This window comes from Phocoena sinus, chromosome 12, assembly GCF_008692025.1.
Source record: "Phocoena sinus isolate mPhoSin1 chromosome 12, mPhoSin1.pri, whole genome shotgun sequence".
Taxonomy (NCBI): Eukaryota; Metazoa; Chordata; class Mammalia; order Artiodactyla; family Phocoenidae; genus Phocoena; species Phocoena sinus.
In genome coordinates, this window is record NC_045774.1 from 80321594 (window position 1) to 80343185 (window position 21592).

Below are 21592 nucleotides of genomic sequence, written 5' to 3' on the forward strand. Positions count from 1 at the left end.
CTGGAGACATCTCTGGTTGTCACGACTTGGAGGGAGGGGACAGCTGCTACTGGCATTTAGTGGGTTAAGGTCAGAGATGCTGCTAAACGTCCCACAGTGCACAGGACAGCCCCGCAACAAAGAATTTTTTACCGTAATGTCAAAAGTGAGAAGCCCTGTTCTAACAGAATTTTTAAAGCTCTCATGTATATACATTTTAATAAATTCCAAAAAAAATTAGAAATATTCAATGAATCTTCAAAGACCACAGAGTGATGCACCAGAGAAAACCCGAGGCAGAGACACGGAGGGCGTTCTAGTGCCCCTGCCCTGTTAGACCTCGGAGCCATGGGAGTTGGCAGCAAATACAAGAAGTAAGCGGGGGAGCTGGGCAGAACGAAGCATAGGGGAGCAGAAGACTGATGTAGCTGTTACGGTCACTAGACTTTTGTTTTTGTTTTTGCTTTTGCTTTTAACATCTTTATTGGAGTGTAATTGCTTTACACTGGTGTGTTAGTTTCTACTTTATAACAAAGTGAATCAGCTATACATATACATACATCCCCATATCTCTTTCCCCCTGCGTCTCCCTCCCACCCTCCCTATCCCACCCCTCCAGGTGGTCACAAAGCACCAAGCTGATCTCCCTGTGCTATGCGGCTGCTTCCCACTAGCTATCTATTTTACATTTGGTAGTGTATATATGTCCATGCTACTCTCACTTTGTCCCAGCTTACCCTTCCCCCTCCCCATGTCCTCAAGTCCATTCTCTACATCTGTGTCTTTATCCCTGTCCTGCCCCTAGGTTCGTCAGAACCTTTTTTTTTTTTTAGATTCCATATATATGTGTTAGCATATGGTATTTGTTTTTCTCTTTCTGACTTACTTCACTCTTTATGACAGTCTCTAGGTCCATCCATCTCACTACAAATAACTCAATTTCATTTCTTTTTATGGCTGAGTAATATTCCATTGTATATATATGCCACATCTTCTTTATCCATTCATCTGTCAATGGACACTTAGGTTGCTTCCATGTCCTGGCTATTGTACATAGAGCTGCAATGAACATTGTGGTACATGACTCTTTTTGAATTATGGTTTTCTCAGGGTATATGCCCAGTATTGGGATTGCTGGATCATATGGTAGTTCTATTTGTAGTTTTTTAAGGAACCTCCATACTGTTCTCCATAGTGGCTGTATCAATTTACATTCCCACCAACAGTGCAAGAGGCTTCCCTTTTTTCCACACCCTCTCCAGCATTTATTGTTTGTAGATTTTTTGATGATGGCCATTCTGACCAGCGTGAGGTGATACCTCATTGTGGTTTTGATTTGCATTTCTCTAATGATTAGCGATGTTGAGCATTCTTTTCATGTGTTTGTTGGCTGCATGAGCCGCTTGTATATTTGGGAGATTAATCCTCTGTCCGTTGATTTGTTTGCAAATATTTTCTCCCATTTTGAGGGTTGTGTTTTCATCTTGTTTATGGTTTCCTTTGCTGTGCAAAAGCTTTTAAGTTTCACTAGGTCCCATTTGTTTATTTTTGGTTTTATTTCCATTACTCTAGGAGGTGGGTCAAAAAGCATCTTGCTGTGATTTATGTCATAGAGTTTCCTGCCTATGTTTTCCTCTAAGAGTTTTATAGTGTCTGGCCTTATGAAATTAGAACACTCCCTAACACCATATACGAAAATAAACTCAAAATGGATTAAAGACCTGAAGGTCACTAGAGTTTTTAAAACAAAGATAAAGTAGGTTAGACCAATCTCTCATCAGAAGTCATTACTCTGAGACATAAGATTTGCCAAATAATTGCTATGTACTCATTACTTAGTTTTAAAATACTCAATGTGTACAATAACTAAGTACAATAAATATTTAATCAGCTTTATACTAAAATGTGAAATGTCTTAACCTTCAAACGTTACATTATAGAAAAAGACAACGATTAAAACTCTAACATGTTATAACACAGGCTAACCCATTGCTAACAAAAGTAAATTAAAAATAAAACCACTTAAATTATCTAGATACTCAGATTAATGTTTTTCTGTTCACTAAATAAATGACTTCAGAGATATTTTCCCCACCGGACCTATTTAAAACATTTTAACATTCCCCCTCAAAATGTATTTATACTCACATTCACTTGAACTTGGATGGACCAGTCACCAAGCATTGGATGGGAAGATAACTGGAAAGTTTTGGAAACGACTCCAAGGTCACTTTGTTCTGACAACCACTGTTGGATCAAATTTGACTTGGGATCCTACAACGAAAACCATGCGTGTTAACGACGTAAAACCCCCCGTCTGATGTGGATCCAACCTGGTTACGAATACAGCCCTGCAGTACTCCCAGGCGCATGCAAAGTGTGGGACAGAGGGAGTTCTTGGAAAATGTCAGCTCTCTACTACCAAAGACGATGAATAAAAATTACTTCTCTCATATTCTCCTGAGACCATCTTTACTCTGCTCCACCTTTTAAATCTTGGGACGTACTTCCTGCTACGTGAAACACTACAACGTGTACCTCACCAAACCTACGCTGCTGCGGGTGGTGCTGCTGAGAGAAAACCCCGCTGTAGGGATAACAGGTCCCTGTGTCAAAGGCACTCTGCCGTATCACCACCACTCACACGTCACTCAGTCACTATGATTCCCCTACAGCACAGGATTAGCCTCCCATTACAGCTGAGGAAACGGGCGCCCAGAGGGGGTAGGTAAGCCCTCAACCACAAACAGCTGGTCCAATGTCACAGCACCAACACACGATGGAGCTCGGGATTCAAACCCACGTGTCTTTTGACTCAACAAAAGTTGTGTCACGGGGGTGCTTAACCAAGGGGATGCATGAAGAACACCTGAGTCTTCCCAGGCTCTCCCAGAGCACGCTGCCTCCATCCAATCCCATCCCAGCCCTGTCAACTCTGTCCCTCTAACATCTCACGTCCAGCCACCATTTTCTAACTATCGCAACTAGCCTCTCTCCTCCAGTCTTGCCCCCGCCAACACATCTTCCCCACTGCCAAACGCAAACCTGTGGTTGAGGCAAAGTGGCTGAAGCACCAGACACCGTTCCTGGCAAATTACAAGCAATGAGTAAACACTCGCTATGACCAGTATATCAGACCACCAGGTGACGATGACTTCTGTTTGCCAGCAGAATGAGGTCTACACTCCTCTGCGTAGTTTACAAGACTTAGTCAGCTGACCCCATCTACGTTTCTACGCACATCTTCCTCCAAACAGACAGACTTGTTTGCAGTTCGCCCCAAACGCCCATGCACCTAGGCCTCTACCATTGCTGCATGGAAGACCCTTCCTTCCTTGTCCAGATGGTGAAATAAACTCCAACTTCCTGCCTTCTACACATGCCTCCAAGAGGCAGGAGTGGCCACTCCCTAGAGAAACCCCAATACGCCCGTTGTTTCCCCCCTAACATGTACTACTGTTTAAGGTTATCATTTGTTATCTGGGTTTTTTGGTGGTTTTTGTCATTGCTACTTTTTTTTTTGCAGTACGCGGGCCTCTCACCTCTGTGGACTCTCCAGTTGCAGAGCACAGGCTCCGAACGCGCAGGCTTAGTGGCCATGGCTCACAGGCGCAGCTGCTCCGCGGCAGGGGGGAGCCTCCCGGACCGGGGCACGAACCCGTGTCCCCTGCATCGGCAGGCAGATTCTCAGCCACTGCACCACCAGGGAAGCCCCACTGTTACTTTTTGGTTTTGGTGTTTCTTTGTTCCCTGGATTATGAACTCTGGGATCAAATTTTTTCCCTGATTCTTTTTTTTTGAATTTTATTTTATTTATTTTTTTATACAGCAGGTTCTTATTAGTTACCCATTTTTTTTTTTTTTTTTTTTTTGTGGTACGCGGGCCTCTCACTGCTGTGGCCTCTCCCGTTGCGGAGCACAGGCTCCGGACGCGCAGGCTCAGCGGCCATGGCTCAGTGGCCATGGCTCATGGGCCCAGCCGCTCCGCGGCATGTGGGATCTTCCCGGACCGGGGCACGAACCCGCGTCCCCTGCATCGGCAGACGGACTCTCAACCACTGCGCCACCAGGGAAGCCCAGTTACCCATTTTATACATATTAGTGTATACATGTCAATCCCAGGCTCCCAGTTCATCCCACCACCATCCCTGATTCCTAATCTCTACCCTCTGACTCAAGGTAGTGGGTTGGCCTGGTTATTAGAAGTCAGAGGAAACCTCCCTCCGCAAGCGGGGGAGACTGTGTAAGTCGGGGTAAGTACAATGCTGAGAACTGAGTAGGAAGTGGTCTAGGAAGGCAGAAACAAATTGTTAAAACCAAAGACCAGGGGGCTACCCTGGTGGCGCAGGGGTTAAGAATCCGCCTGCCAATGCAGGCCACACGGGTTCAATCCCTGGTCCGGGAAGATCCCACATGCCGCGGAGCAACTAAGCCTGTGCACCACAACTACTGAGCCTGCGCTCTAGAGTCCGTGAGCCACAACTACTGAACCTGAAAGCCACAACTACTGAGCCCATGCACCTAGAGCCCGTGCTCTGCAACAAGAGAAGCCACCGCAATGAGAAGCCCGCGCGCCGCAACAAAGAGTAGCCCCGGCTCGCCTCAACTAGAGAAAGCCCACATGCAGCAACTAAGACCCAACGCAGCCAAAAATAAATAAATAATTTTTTAAAAAAACCAAAGACCACAAGCGGGTCAAGAATAAGCGGGTCACCATCCTTGGCAAGCCCTGGGGCAGGCAGTGCAGTCAGAGCTGGCTCTCCTGCCCCTGTCAAGACTGGGATGGCTACGGAGCTCAAAGGATCAAAAACAAATGAAGAAATACAAAGAGCTAATAAATATATGCTGTCTAAGAATTAAGGGAATGCAAATGAAAACAATGAAAGGCCATTTTTCTTCCATCACGCTGACAAAAATAAAAAATGATAATAATAATTCCCAGCGTCACTTAAAATGTAGGGAGAGAAATGTACATAGTCCACCGATGTATTATTTTGGTGAAGGTACACATTTCTCCCACAACTCTACAAACAAAGGAAATCCAAACTGAAGTCTTCGATGACCTGGAGGATATGCAGGGCTGGGAGTGAATGAGATAAATCCCTCGTTTCCCAAGCCTGTCTTGGACCTGGGCATATCACCCACAAGGAAGAGACAGAGAATGTAGAAATGCCAGAAGTCCTTACAGAGCACATGAGGATCTGAACAGGTGACGCATGGTGGCATCACAGCAGAGCCCAGCATTTGCATGTGGTCACCTGCTACTGGGATGCACACAGGACAGCCAAGTATGATATGAACAGTGCCCCTGTCACAGCCTGAACAGCCACGTGGCTGGAGACACTGGGAAAGTGGCCCCTCGTGCTCTTTGAGTCACCTCTGCACAGCCTGGGCTCTCCATCAGGTGCCTGTGTCAGCCACCTCAAGCAATAAACTCCCTGGCTGGAGAAGGCAAATATTTCTGCCAGTCCCCAGAGTCCTGGATTATGCACAAGGTGTGTGCCTAGCATGTAGAATTAAAGACATCAAATCGCTTAAATGAGGTGCCACCACTGCTCCAGGCCAAAGTGTCAGAGCACAGGCACAGGGCAGACCCCAAGCTAGCAGCTGTGCCCACAAGATCACTCACCTATACCAGGAGCAACAACTTCTCAGGAAGGGCAGCCAGGGTAGAAAACAGCGTGCCAGCTGACATCACACGTTGGAGACACTTACTTCCGTAGTTTAAGGACAGACTGGCTGCAGAAAGCCAGAATTAGGGGAAGAGGTTTATTCCACCATAAAAAAGTCCCTGAAGCCCCTTTGCTTCCTGAGAAGGTCAGTTACTGGGTCAGGGAAAACACCCAATGATCCAAAAAAAAAAACACTGAACATGTCTGAACATGCTGTGATGATCAATATTTTAGCCACATCCTACAGTCAGTCATTCTTGGCTGGGCAAGATGGGCCCCAAAAAGCGGGCCTCCTGTAGTTCCCAGATGCCTTCTCCACACTTGCCTGCAGGTGGTGCTGTTCCCAGGTGCCTTCTCCACACTTGCCTGCAGGTGGTGCTGTGCTAGAGAGTACAATTTCGTCCAAGTCAGGGGCTCTCGTTACACTACAGTCCCACTTTTCTCTGGGAAGTTTTTCTAAGAAACCACCTGTCCCATACTGAAAGATGTAGAAAAAGAAAACATCACAGTCTGGTGAACCCTGGCCCAAAGGGCTCTTTTCAGATGGAGGAGTACAGGGTGTGGGCATTCACATCAACGCTCTGACCCACGAGTACTGTGGTGAGTACGGCACCCACATGTGCATTCACTCACTGGTCCCAAACACAGCGGGTTCCGAGTAGAACTCTCCTGCCCTGGCCAAGGGGACCACCCAGCCGCCATGCCAGCGGGATCCCTCGGGACCAGAAACAGCAAGAGGAAGGGCTCTCTGTGCACTTCTGGGAAAGCCAAATGTGCACTTCTGGGAAAGCCAAATGTGACAGGCGAAGTCCAAAATCGGAGAGAGGAACCCAAAGAATCCACAAATCACAATCAGCAGGGTTCGTTCTGGGTTAACGCTTACAACAGACAATTGATCCAGGGCTGATCTTTATTCGCCTGAGACAGAAAGAGGCAGATCGACTGTAAACAACCAGACACAGGCAGACAGTCACTTCTAAATCCTCCATTTACACATAGCGTCTAGTAAGTTCTCAGTATTTGTGGATAAATGTTGAAGGACCGTATGAATGGCATCCCTAAACTGCTCAGAGAGTTACATGAATTTAGAAATGCTATTCACTATGGCGACCTGCTTTATTCCAACACAGCAAAGGCAGACGTTCACAGAGCTGCTGACTCTGAAATAATACCAGTTCCATTCAAGAAACATGCCAACCAACGTGATATTTGCTATAAACGCATCTTGGCTTGAAGTTATATGTACACACGTTTGCTTGATTTTTGTTTGTGTGTTTGTTTAGCTCATAACAACAACAAAAACTAAGAATAGGAAGATACTGAACTAAAAAGCCTAAATTTGCCTTCCATTCTGTTATTCCTCAGAACATTTTTTTTTTCCTGTGCCACATCTTCTTTTTTGTTTTTAACACCTTTATTGGAGTATAATTGCTTTACAATGGGTTAGTTTCTGCTGTATAACAAAGTGAATCAACTATACATATACATACATACACATATCTCCTCCCTCTCGCGTCTCCCTCCCACCCTCCCTATCCCACCCCTCTAGGTGGTCACAAAGCACCGAGCTGATCTCCCTGTGCTATGTGGCTGCTTCCCACCAGCTATCTATTTCACATTTGGTAGTGTATGTATGTCCATGCCAACCAATGTCCTGGGACTGAGGGGATTTTCCAGTACTAAAATCAAAAGAGTCCCAGCAAACTGGTCACCCTATTTCTATGTCATTGGTCAAAGGTCTAATACTCTCCTCAGCTTAAACGTAGAAAACCAGGTCCAGCCGGATGTCAGTTGCCTCCAGCTTGGCCCTCACTGGAAGCACTCAGTCTGCCAACCGTGCTGCCTCCAGAGCCCAGAGTACTCAGGCAGAGGACGCCAAAAGATTTCCTGCCAGAGGGGCTCCTAGTACAACAATAGCTAATGTTTAGTGAGCATGTTCTATGTGCCAGGCACAGTTCTAAATGCTTTACTTGAATCATATCACATAATCCTCACAAAAACCTTTACAAGGTATTATTATTTTTACACATTTTACAAATAAGGAAACCGAGGCTCAGAGAGGTTGATTAATTTCCTCAAGGTCACAGAGCTAGCACCTATTCTTCTTAGAGCAGAGAGTGATCCTTTTAAAATGTTAACTCAGATCACATCATGCCTCTCCTCAGAATTCTCCAGTGAATTTTCATTTCACTCACAGTAAAATCCAAAGTCCATATCAGAGCCGAGAAAATCCTGTATAGCCCCTCATCCAGCTGACCTACCTATACCTGATCTTATCTCCCTAATATCTGTCCCCTCACTTCCTGGGCAACAGTTCCCCCCAATGCACCTAACAAGTTCCCACCTCAGGGCCTTTGCATATGCTATTCCCTCTGTTTGTGGAGGCTCATTCTTTTATTTCCTATAGGTCTCTGTTCAAATAGGACTTCTCTAACAACCCTATAGAAAACAGCAAATACAAACACTCTCTCTCTCTCTCTCTCTCTCACACACACACACACACACAAACACACTCTTTTTTTATATATCTGTATGTTTATTTATTGTCTGTCCACTACCCACTGGAATGAAAAGTCGATTTAAGCAGGGACTCACCTTCTGTATCGAGGACACAGAAGCTTAATAAATGTTTGACAAATGAATTAATCAATGAAGAAGCCAGGACCGGAACCCAAGCAGGCTTGACTCTGGAGCCTAAGCCGTTAACCCAGTGCTGTACCATCCCCCTTCCTAGAGAAACCATCCCACTTTGGGAGGGAAGCTTAGCCACGTGAATCCTAAGACATCCCAGTACCAACAATGTGAGCAGAACTTCCAAGAGAGCTTCAGTGAGATGGTTTTGAACCCCCAGCTTTATTTCTGTCTGGCACTCACCTTAATTAGAATGTTTAGAGAGGTTTTGTAAGGCTTAAAATCTGAGAAGAGTGTAACAACACGAAACTTCACTTCTTGCTTTGGTTTATACAGGGGCTTGTCTGTTTGAATGAAGACAGTCATTCTCTTGGTCTCAAATGATAAGCGCGTACTATTCGAGAATAAAATCTCATCCTGGGCACGTCCAGTGACACGGAGCTCATAAATCTCATCACCACTGTTCAGAGGTAGCTGGGGGAAAAAAAGACATCAGATGTATCAAAGTCTCATTGTTTTACCTCAAAAATGTTTGTAACTGTAAGTGAGAATTGAAATTTTAGATACATAGGATTATCAAAAGTAATCGCGACGTTGAAAAATGCATCCCTCTTCCTAACCACCAAAATTAAACAATTTGTTTTCTCTTTTTCGACATCCTGGAGTTTGCTCTCCAGTTAAACCACAGGGTTCCTGGACTGCAGGAACCACGTCCCACAGCTCTGTCAGCAGTCACCTTGTCACTTCCTATCCCAAGCACAAACTCTTCCGCACTGACAGTCACTGTGGGTCACAATACCCTTCTCCTCCGTGCCTCGGGTGAAAGGCACATTTGCACAGGCTTTGCTTTCTTGCCATACCCTCTCCAGGACCTCTCACCTGTTCTAGGATGCACTCTCTTCCTGCATCTTGTGCATCGTGTCACAGTCCCGATAAGTTTGATGGCACCGTTGTTTTACTGTTTCTGTCACTAGTGGAAATCCTCCCTTCTAGCATGAACAGACCAGAAGCCACACTCAGCCTACGCACACCGTGTCATTCTACCTCACAACAATCCTTCCGGTGGGTGCTCTTAACTAATACCAGCTTACACACCAGGAACCTGGGGCTTGGAAGAGTAAAGGAAGTTGCTCCAGGTCACTGGCTGAGATTCAAACCCGGGATGAACTATATACTACTCTCACAAGAGCCTTCATGTGATGGTTTTAAAATATGTCCAAAATTTCTCTGACCCTCCTCCCTTCAAAAGTCAGAGCCCCTCTCCTGGGCATATACCCAGAGAAAACCACGATTCACAAAGACACACGCACCCCAATGTTCATTGCAGCACTATTTACTATAGCCAGGTCATAGAAGCAACCTAAATGCCCAGCGACAGACGAATGGATAAAGAAGATGTGGCACGTATATACAATGGAATATTACTCAGCCATAAAAAGTAAAAAAAATTGGGTCATTTGTAGAGATGTGCATGGACCTAGAGACTGTCATAAAGAGTGAAGTAAGTCAGAAAGAGAAAAACAAATATTGTATATTCACACATACGTGTGGAATCTGAAAAAATTGGTATAGACGATCTGATTTACAAAGCAGAAATAGAGACAGATGTAGAGAACAAATGTGTGGATCCCAAGGGGGAAAGGGCGGAGGTGGGATGAATTGGGAGATGGGGATTGACATATATACACTATTGATACTACGTATAAAATAGATAACCAATGAGAACCTACTGTATAGCACAGGAAACCCTACTCAGTGCTCTATGGTGACCTAAATGGGAAGGAAATCGAAGAAAGAGGATATATGTATATGTACAGCTGAGTCACTCTGCTGTACAGTAGAAACTAACACAACATTGTAAAGCAACTATACTCCAATAAAAATTAATTTAAAAAGAAAAAAAAAGGTAGAGCCTAATTTCCCAGTGACTCACCTCTCAAGAGTAGAATGAGACTGTGTCATTAACAGGATAGCTTCTGCCTGGTTCTCTCTTTCTTGGATTCCTCGCTCTGGGGGGAAGTCAGCTGCCATGTGATAAGGACACTCAAGAGGCCTGTGAGAGGCCCGCAGTGGGAGGAACAGAAGCCAATAGCCACCACCCACCTGCCAGCCACGTAAAGAGCAACCTCACTGAGGACCCCCAGGCCTGGTGAAGCCTTCGGCAGCTCAGAACTGCTCGACGACATGGCTCGCAAATTCCTGACCCACAGAAACTGTGGGAAATAATAAAAGTTGGTGGTTGCTTCACGCCAGAGTTTGGGGATAACAGGTTCCACAAGGATCGATCACTAGCACACCTGAATTTTAGTTCATTTTCATACTCATAAACCTGAGATTCTGAAACTAATGTTCTGCCTCCTTTTTTTGCAAATAAGAGTTGTCCACAGAGAGCTCCAAGGAGATTTCCCAGAAATAGCAGCCACCAAAAAGCCAGCAACATGGATAAGAATATGAAGGAAACGTAACAAACCACCGATACAGTGGCCAGCAGGAAATAGGGAGAAGAATACTGGTGTTTGCGATTTGCTTGGAAATACATTTTAAAAATAAGATCAATAAATGGACGGAGAGATGAGTAGATGCATAAGTATGTGATGGGGCAAGTGTGGGAAAATGTTAACAGCAGATTCTAAGCGGTGGTTATAGGAGTGTTCCCTATGAAACTCTTTCAGGTGTTTTGGACATTTGATACTTTCATAGTAAACTGTTAGGAGAAACAATCAGTAACTCACCTTCAAATGACCTCTAGTACTGATGTTTGCTTTCCTTTAATAAATAAACATTCACTGAGCACCTTCGGGCTCCAGGTTGCTCTAGGTGCTTGGGATTCAACATGAACCAAAGATGTACGCCCTAGAGGGCTGAGAATCTAGCCTGGAACTTGCATCCTTATATTCTATTCTCTCAAACGATGCTTCAGTCCTCAGATTCTTTTAAACAGAGTCCTTAATACCGCAAGCAGGAAAATATATATGCCAGGAACCAGCATATCATTTGCTTGTATACAGCACAGACTTATAAACAGTTCGTGCTTAAAAAATATATCAGATGGAATTTCTCTCTACGATTTGGATATCGTTGGATCATTTTTAGTGGCACAGAGGCCCCAGAACAGAGAGTAGATTTAAGACTGACGTCAAATTAATGATGCAGAGGTCTGAAACTAAAGAGACCTATTAACCACGAGGAGGTCAAAGAGTTAGAAAATTAGAATTAACACAAAAGTGTCCAAAACATTTTACTCTGTCCCCCACTCCATCCTCCTTCAGGGAGTTGACACAAGAGGAGATGGTACTATCTTTCTGCTCCTTTCACTTACCCTAATTCTCGTTTTCAACACTCCCCTGTCAGAAACCCCACCTCTCCCAATGTAAAATTTAGGTGATTTGGGATCCTCAGAGCCTCGGTGCTAGTTCTAGAGCTGGAAAGTCTAGGGTGACGATATGGACTTGTCAGAGTGGACCTGGTGCGCCCCCATGAACGATGAGGCATCGCCGCACAGCTTAGCGTGTCACCATGGACTCTGGCTGTCAGTAGAGACCTTGGTCATCCATTGGGAACAGTAGAGGGACATAATGAGAAGGAGACTGGAGAAAATACTGGGGATGTTAAGCAACCTTTATGAAAGATTCTCTCTGTGCCAGACCTGCGGTGGGTTGTAACCTGCTTCCCACAGTGGAGAGGACCCAGAAGGTAATATAAGCTCCTGAATCTCTGCTGGTAAATTGCTTTCCACCTTCTTGGGGGACACAATTACCAAAAAGGATTCCCAGAATTAGTAATAAAGGGGTTCCCTAACGAGAGACTTCCTTATGTCTTACACAAGAACCAATTATTTAGCCACAGAGGTTTTGGATCCTACGTGTTGAACTGAGGTCACGGGGCTGGGAAAAGATGTAGTTCCCATATACAGACACTGTCCAGCAGCAGAATAAGAGTCTGGGGGTACACGATACCCAGGGCTTAGATCAACAAAATATCAACGAGCATCTGAGTTGAGCACGGTTGATTCTCAGTTAGGCTAAGTCTATTTTGTGTATACATAAACGCAAACTCTCCGGGTAGATGATAGAGGCATGTTCAGAAAGGTTCTTGATGGACAATAAATGGATTCCTTATTCTAATCCGGGCCGTCTAAAACCATCTTCTCTGAAAGATCAACTGTCTTAAGGAAACAAACAACACAATAGCCTACCTTATTTCACTAATAACTCCAGTTACCAAAAGTAATGGTAATTTCAAATAACTTTCAAAATAAAACTGAGAAATTTAAGATGATAGTTGCTATTTTAAAATATATTAGTAATTAAACTTTAAAAGCATTCTAATTTTATTAGGAGGTTTGGATTAACATATATACACTACTATACATAAAATGGACAATCAACAAGGACCTACTGTATAGGACAGGGAACTATACTCAATATTCTGTAATAACCTATATGGGAAAAGAATCTAAAAAAGAATAGATATATGTATATGTATAACTGATTCACTTTGCTGTACACCTAAAACTAACACAGCATTGTAAATCAACTATATTCCAATATAAAATTTAAAAAAAATTTTTAGGCATGCTAATTTTAAAAACCACTCCCTCGTTTTAAGTTGGATTTACTTACAAAGAGAATAAAAAGAAACTTTTTCTAGCATGTTTTGTACAATCAATAATCTTTATGTTAAGTGTAAATTCTGTTTTTTATTTACTTCTTATTGAAGGCTGATTTTACTGTATCAAAAACAGAAACAATGAGCTAGTCAGATATTAAAAACATATTTGTTTTAATGCAGCCAATATATTCATATTTTATAGCAAAACTTCAGGAGGACGTTAAAAAATAATTTAAAATATTACATCTACAAGCATCAGAATGCTAGAGAACCTGGAAAGATGGGTCTATTTTAATTGAACACTCGTAAAAATGCAGAACCTTCTATTTTTGCCAAGAGTTATTAAATTTTCCCAGACACTTTATGACTAAGCCTTTAAAATTTTGTTTTACTAAAAAGGGATCTAGTCCTAAATATAACTCCTGGTAAATCTTTCAATAAATAATTGCTATATCTACATACAATAGAAATGGCATAATATTAAAGACAAATATAAGACGTTGGGATTAGTATTCCACATGGTTAAGACTTTAAGGCTAATAGTAGCCAAATTTGTAGCTAATTGGGACAAGTACAGCTTATAGGCACATTACGGGAATCAGCCAGAGTGCCCTCGTCCGCCCACATGCCTGCCCCTTCCAGACTTGCTACACTCCAGGCCATGCCACTGCAGACGTCTTTGAGGAAAGCAGACAGTTATTATGCGTTGAGCTGTGATTCCTGAACTGAAATCTCAACCCCTTCTGCTATCAGACAATTATATTACACAGGATTTATTTTAATCTTCTTACTGTAATACTTTTTCAACAGAGTTATGGACACAGACACCGGTGGGCCAGCACCTAATGTCTGAGGTCACATTAATGCAGCCTAACATCTTATTGTCACTAAGATTGGGTTTTTTTCCCCACGTCTGCCTGCTCAGGGCTTCCCTCCCCCCAACCCCACTTTCTATTATCACAACAGTATATTTGTTAGTAAGGTAAGTACAAACATAATAATAAGTAAGAAACAGGGACTTCCCTGGTGGTCCAGTGGCTAAGACTCCGCGCTCCCAATGCAAAGCGACCGGGTTTGATCCCTGGTCACGGAACTAGATCCCACATGCCACAACTAAAGATCCCACATGCCACAACTAAAGATCCCACATGCCGCAACTAAAAGATCCCACACTGGGACTTCCCTGGTGGTCCAGTGGTAAAGAATCCGCCTTCCAATGAAGGGGATGCAGGTTCAATCCCTGGTCAGGGATCCCACATGCCACGGGGCAACTAAGCCCATGTGCCACAACTAGAGAGAGAAAACCCACATGCCACAACTAGAGAGAAGCCTGTGCGCCACAACAAAAGATCCTGCATGCCACAGTGAAGATCCCGCGTGCCTCAACTAAGACCCAATGCAGCCGAAAATTTTTTAAAGATTAAATAAAATAAATATCAAAACATAAAATAAAAAGACACTGGAAGAACACAGTTAATTTTTTAAAACATAAAAAATAAATAAAAGATCCCACATGCTGCAGCTAGGACCCAATGCAGCCAAGTAAATAAATCAATATTTTTTAAAAATAGGTAAGAAACATAATAGTTATAGAATGTAAGTAATTTTTATAAAGGACAGTTTGGGAGCACTATATCCTCTAAGAACCCCAAAATGAATGTGGTTTCTGAATGTGCTTGATAAGTAACCTTCAAGAGTTAACGGGGAACCTGGCTCATTGGGAAATGTCAACCTTACATAAGTGTCAGGTCAAAGTCATCAGTCATCTAGTCCCAGAAAAGTACACCAAATTGTCCTCTTGGTGGATGCTATGTTCTATTCGACTGTATATTAAATGTGTGAAGCTCCAAAACAAAACAGTAATAAAAGCACAAACTTCCAAATTAAAGCCATGAGACACAGGACTAGTTCACAAACAATATTTAATAAACAGGTTTTATGACTCTCTCAACAAAATAATAACCCTTTCCACTTCTGTAGCAGATGCTACAGCGTGTTCACATCTCATTTCACCTCCAAGGTAACCCCTATGAAACAGACTATACCTTTATCCCCTCCTCCAGGACCGGGACCATGGTGAGGTGAGCCAGGCACTTGTCTCAACTGCAAAATTTAAGAGCGTGCCAAAAAAACTCAGTAATCAACAGTTAAAGTTTTTGAATATTTTCAATAGTTTTAAATAGCAAACGTGATGCAAAAATTAAATTATGAAACAAAAGATCAAAATTTTAAACAAAGACAGGGTCAGTATCAATTACTGTTGTTTTATTTTGCCTCAGGGTACAGTTCAGCTCAGTGAAGCACTGCCCTTTTCCAGGACAAAGAAACTGGGATGGAGCATTAAGTACACACCCAAGACTGGAAGGCTTGTTAAGGCAGAAGCGGGACCAAACCCGCCCAGGTACCTATGTTAACAGTCCAGGCCAGTCTCCCTCAGTGAAGTTCTCCATTTTACGAGAGGAAAATCTCCACTGTGAGTTTGAAGAGGCTAATATCCAAGCTCCCTGAAGTAATATTATTCTTAAACAATCTGAAGGTGGAACTGAATTCCATCAAACTCACAAGGAATGTAAATTAATATAAAAGCCAATAAAATACTAATCCATTTATTTCACGGACGCAGTGTATATTTCTGAAACCAAATTTTTTAATAAATACTTACGGGTGGAAGAGTAAGTGTCTTGAAAGAGCCTAAAAGGAAAACGGGGAAGAAAACAGTCATAATTTAAATACAGTGATATAATACAAAACTCGTAAGACTCTCTTAATACTCTTTCAGATGTAGAGGGAATCAGACTTACAGAATCACAAACTTATTTAGCCAAACCTAAACAATTTTATTAAATCCCAGAACACCTGAGAGATTATTACGTATCCTTGTGCCAAAGAATTAAGACTTAAAAGGCGATCAGTGGGTAAACCTCTCCCCCAAAATTAGTTACGTTCTGCTTCTCTTTTCCATGTGTAAGTTGCTACTGCCTTGTTACCCTTTTAAGGCTGTACCTGTTTGAGGGACACTCCATACAGTGCACAGAGGGAAGCTGAGGTTCATTTCTAATGTTCATTTCTCATACACTCATGATAAAGGGAAAAGAGGAAGGCATTAGTCACATCAGGGGTGAGCTGGGACTCATAACTGACCATTGGTATTAAAATGATGCAGACATTTTTCATGTAAGTTCCTTAAAAAGACTGCTAATTTAACCCATGTCAATTTCTCATCAACTCTATTTATTGCAAGGGAAAAAATGTTTCAAGTTAAAAATAAAAGAGTACTTATTCAAAGTTCCCATTTAAGGGACATGAATTCAGAGGTGGTGACAGGCCCTCGGTTCCTTCATTCATTGAAGAAACACTTATAAGGGTACCACAGTGAACGAGACAGACATGGTCCCTCTCCTCCTGGAGGCCACATGTGCCCACCCCATGGGAACAGACAGGTACAGTATGGAGCGGGGGTTAAGCAAGTGGCCTCTGCAATCAGACCACACAGGTTCTATCCCAAATCAGCCACATACTAGCCCTGTCCTTGAACATGTTACCTGATTCTCCAGGTTCAATTTTTTCACCCACAAAATGAAGGCAATCACACAAGGTAGCTGTAAGGAATAAGTAAGCCAATCCCCGTAAAGGGTACAGAACCGTGGCTGGCGTGTAGGAAACACTTGATAAATATGTCATTAGACTGCCAGAAAGCTTGAAGAGTCACCCACTGGCAGGTCAGTGTGCCTCTGTGGCAGTGGGCTTCAGATGTTTATGATGGAGTACTCAATCAATACGAATATTTGGTGCATGGTACCATGTCAGGTTAGATTTACAAAGTTATATGCACGCACTTTCTCAACCAAAATATAAATATTAGAAAACCTGACTTTCTTAGTTTTTCTCAATAAAATAATGGAAATAAAAGTTAGTATATTTTCTACCTACTCCCTTATAAATGGTCTTGTGACTCCCAGATGTGTGCAGCCCACTTTGACCACTGCCCCAATGGGCCTCAGTGAACTACAAGTATGTTCTCAGAAGCAGATAAGCAACTCATCAAGTCACTGATCACACAGCACAGATCAGTTTATCTAACAGCTATCACCCTAGGAAGCAAGGAGCAGCGCTCTTCAATAATTAGGACACAGGACAAAGAATGTCTTGAAAAGGTGAAGGAGGAAGAACAATTGAACAGATATAGGTCCACACGGAACGGCTGCAATAGGGGCGGGGGAGGGCACTTCAGAGGGGCCACGGGAGGCGCCTAGAGGAAATGATGCAGTCTGGGGCTGTAGGATAAGGAAAAACGAGCCAGGTGAGAATGGAGGGGACCAGTTTCCAGGCAGAGCAGCAACAAGTGCAAAGGCATGGAGTCTACTGAAGAGAAGAGCTGTGTGAGACACGACCAGAGGCAGGAGAGGCAGTAGAGATGAGGCTGGACCAGACCACAAAAGGCCTTTTAGACAGGCGAGCCCTCACCAGAATGGTCTGGGTCACACTGTTATCCCCGCATTCTGATTGAGTATTTGTCCCGGATCTTTTTTTGGTTTAGCAAAATATTAATATGAGATGGGTTTAACCTGCACAAGATTTAACTTTGAAATTGTATAATCATACTTTGAGAACATCTTCATTTGGGGGAAGAAACTTCTGTTCATTAAGTTCTTGCTTTTAATGGGAGAGGCATATTCTATACTGAATTGAAAGGAAATTGAGAAGCCCCATAGTGGTGCAGCAACTAAACTTGATGAAACACTCAAAAGAACCATAAATAGAGACAACTAACAAGTTCTGTCTTGTAAAAATATTTGTTGAGAAGAGGCATAGGCAGACCCTGCAAAATATTTGGGCTGAAACACATAAACAGTTCAATATGGGAAAAAATGGAAATTGAGAATACCCTCCACACATCAGAGTTTTCTCTGATTTTACCAGGTAGCTCAGCACTTGTGGACAGAGTGTTTTCTCAACTAAAAATATTATGGTCACTGTATACCAACAATGAACAAGTGGAACCTGAAGTTAAATTACAAGGTCCACTTACATTAGCACCAAAAAAAAAGAAATAGGCATAAATCTAACAAAACGTGTACAAGATCTAGATGAGGAAAACTACAAAACTCTGATAAGTGAAATCAAAGAGCTAAATAAATGGAGAGATATTCAATGTTCATAAACAGAGAAACTTAGCTGTCAAGACATCAGTTCTTCGCAACTCGATCTTTAGATTCAATGCAATCCTAAATCCTAATCAAAATCCCAGCAAGTTATTTCATGGATGTCAACAAACTGATGCTAAAGTTTACCTGGAGAAGCAAAAGACCCAGAGTAGCTAACGTAATACTGAAGGAGAACAAAGTTGGAAGAATAATGCTACCTGACTTCAAGACTTACTATAAAGCTACAGTAATCAAGACCATGTGATACTGGCAAAAGAATAGACAAATATATCAATGGAACAGAATAGACAGCCCAGAAATAGACCCTATAAATACTGTCATCTGATCTCTGACAGGCAGAACATAGGGTAATTTTAGGGCAGTGAAAATACTCTGTATGATATTATGATGATGGACATATGTCATGACACATTCATCAGAACCCACAGAATTCACAACACCTAGAGTGAACCCTCACATGAGCTATGAACTCTGGGTGATTATGAAGCATCATTGCAGGTGCATCCTTGGTAAAAAAAAAAAAAAAAAAAAAAAAAATGTGCCGTTCTTGCGGGTGATGTTGATAATAGGGAAGGCTATCCATGCATGTGGACAGGGAAAATATGGGAAATCTGAAAAAAATATTTTTAATTATTTGAACGTTCAAGTTGAACATTATTATGATAATGGTCAGATAACTTGAACATTCAAATAAATAATGGATTATAACCTACTGAATAAAATAAGAGTATGAGTTTGTGCTGATATATAATTTAATAGATGACTAAATGAAGGAGAAGAAAAAGGGGTTTTTTTTTTACAATTTTTAATTTATTTTATTGAAGTATAGTTGATTTACAATGTTGTGTTAGTTTCTGCTGTACAGCAAACAGATTCATTTCTACATATATATATATATATATATATTCAGAAAAAGTTATTCTTTACCATAGAATTCCAATAAATAAACGTATAAGGAATCATGGAATTAGAAAATTCCACAACAATAATGGTAATAACTGATTCAGGCAAATAATCATCAAACTTGTGTGTACAAGTGGACTGAGTGAGACTCGTAAGAAATAATAAACCACTGCTGTTTGAAGCTACTAAGTGTTGGGAGGTTCATTCACAGCAAAAGATAACTGGAACACGTTTGAAATAAAAACGATTAACTAGCAATATTAAGTATTATTATCCTTATTTTACAAATGAGAACCTGAATCACAGAGCTATTAAGTGACTTCCCCAGGGTCACACAGGAAAGAAGTAACGGAGCTAAGATTCTAAGCCACTGCCTCTCAGTAGAAGAACGGCAGCTGTACTTTTGTTCTTGCATTCTACCCACCTTTGATTATTATAAAAGTTGCACAGCCTGTGTAGCCTCTTTGTGTATGTTGACACCCTTATTGCCTCAGTCACACAGGTTCAACATCGCAATCCCCTTGGACTCCGGGCTCTCCTCAGCTCTAGGTTAGTCATCACCAGAACCTAGATCCTTCTTCCACGATGTTTCTCCCAGCCCTCAGTTACACTATAGGCGCTGCAATGGTGGAGCTAATTGAAACAATTCGTGTTATACAAGAACTTCTGGAAAGGATATAAAAGCTAGAAAATTTCTTAACTCTTTTTATCAGTTCTTCACACTACACCGTTTTCATACGTTTGAAGCTAATTTCAAGATCGGAAAAACCCATCTTCAAAGGAAACAAGAACCACACGCGTCTAAGGTCGGGTACGCTGGGAAGCTGACTCGGACACGGTGATTCAAGTGCAGGGCGAGAGCCTGGGACCAGCACCTAGAGAAGGGGAGGGATGCAGAGGCAGGACTGGGGATGAGGGGAGGGGAAGAGCCTCAACCCAGGCTCGAGCCGCGTCCACGGGGCACCCTCAGAAGCAGCGCTGACCCCTGAGACTTGTCCTGAGTTGTGGGGAGGGGCTGGACCTCCACCCAAGGAGGAGTTCCCCTGGGGCAGGGTGAGTCTCCCTAGCGGTGCAGCCCCCAGGAAGCTGGCTTGGAGGGCGGTGGGCTGCAACATTCCCAGCAGCTTCAGAGAATGAGTCTTCATCCCCGACAGGCTGGTTCCGGGTGGTACAGCATGGTACCCACCACACAGTCCCACAGTGGAATAAAATCAGAAATACTAAACTGCAGGGAGCTGGGCCCCAGCAAAACAGCGCCCTCGATTATTGAGAGTCACTGATTTTTCGTGACTTTAGGATAAACCATCGGGCTTGACTATTTTGTCAGCCCAGTGACTGGAGGAGACAATGTGCTTCCTTTGGGCCTGACACACTGGCTACCTCCCATCACCGGCAATCTCACAGACTAAAGACTGTGTGTGTCTGCGTGTCTGCGTGTGTGTCTGTGTGTCTCTGTGTCTGTCTGTCTGTGAGTCTGTGTGTGTGTTGGGGAAGGGGGCGTAATTCATTTTTATCTAAGTGACACTAAGCAAGGAGAAAGTAAAAAACAGCTTCGAGTCTCCAATCCGAATAAACCTAGTAGGCTGATCAACTGAAGGGCGAGCATCTCAGCGATTCCAAGCCAACTACCCAGATGTGAAGTGCGGAGATCCCAATCACAGAACTTCTGTTTTTAATGGGACTCTTCATAGAGTCAAAGCTTTGAGGGGTTTTCTCATTAAAGAGAAATTGGAAGAGGGGGTAGACTGCATGCCTGGGTCTCACTGCTCTGACATGTGACCGTGTCCATCACAGACCCAAGAAACACACAGCTGCCCCCAGAAGCTGGGGTGTAGGAGCAGAGAGGCTCCCACAAACCCCTAATTTTTGCTGGATTCAGGGGGTGACTCAAAGGATGTGCAGAGAGATCCAACTTAAAGTCCGCTCACTTGTCTCACGTGTCCTTATTAAAAGGTCGACTTGAAGTACTTGACATTTTTTGCAACTTGTCTTCCCTCTAAATTGACAAGGGCAGCTTGGAATTTCCTAGGCACTAGTAAAGTCTTATTTGAACGTCCTAACATTCTAGCAGTAATTTACGGCATCAAAATATAAAATCGGGGGCAGGGTGGTAGAAGTGCAGATGAGAAATAGTCATCTCATTCTCAGTGGTTGCTAGGTTGGGGATGAAATAGATTGTATTCGCAAATTGTTGTGAACACCTTTTTCTCCCTTTAGCCGGAGCTCCGGGCTCTACGCAGACAAGGGAAATAGTCACCACCTCTTCAAATGCTGCATGGCATTCTTAATCACTGACTAAAGACGCACTCTGTTCTGTGAAGTCCTTCTCAATGTTACTGCAGATAATCTCTGTAAAACTCAGATCATTTTTGTGTATAACCAGAGAAAGTAGATCTTAAAATTCCTGCAGTGCTTCCTCCTTCCCAATGCCACCAAAGCCACTCAAAAGAAACCTTGTTTTAAAGCTTCACACTTGGCACAGGCCTGAGAGCTGGCCGTCATTTGATTTACAAATAGAGTCAAAGCTATTTTTAAGTTGTGTAATAAGCATACACAAAAACTAACCTTTCCTTAACTTTTTAAACACACTCCATAATGCCATATGCTGCCTCTTCTGACATCTGTGCTCAC

The 21592-nt window shown here is 42.8% G+C and overlaps 1 protein-coding gene across 1 annotated transcript in view; it reads right to left on the reverse strand.

The window, feature by feature from the left end:
- Positions 1 to 21592, reverse strand: part of CD109 (CD109 molecule) — a 115542-nt gene that overhangs the window by 79897 nt on the left and 14053 nt on the right. The window contains 3 exon segments of the mRNA XM_032651319.1: positions 2128 to 2253; positions 8526 to 8756; positions 15556 to 15584. Coding sequence (XP_032507210.1) covers positions 2128 to 2253; positions 8526 to 8756; positions 15556 to 15584 — 386 coding nt within the window.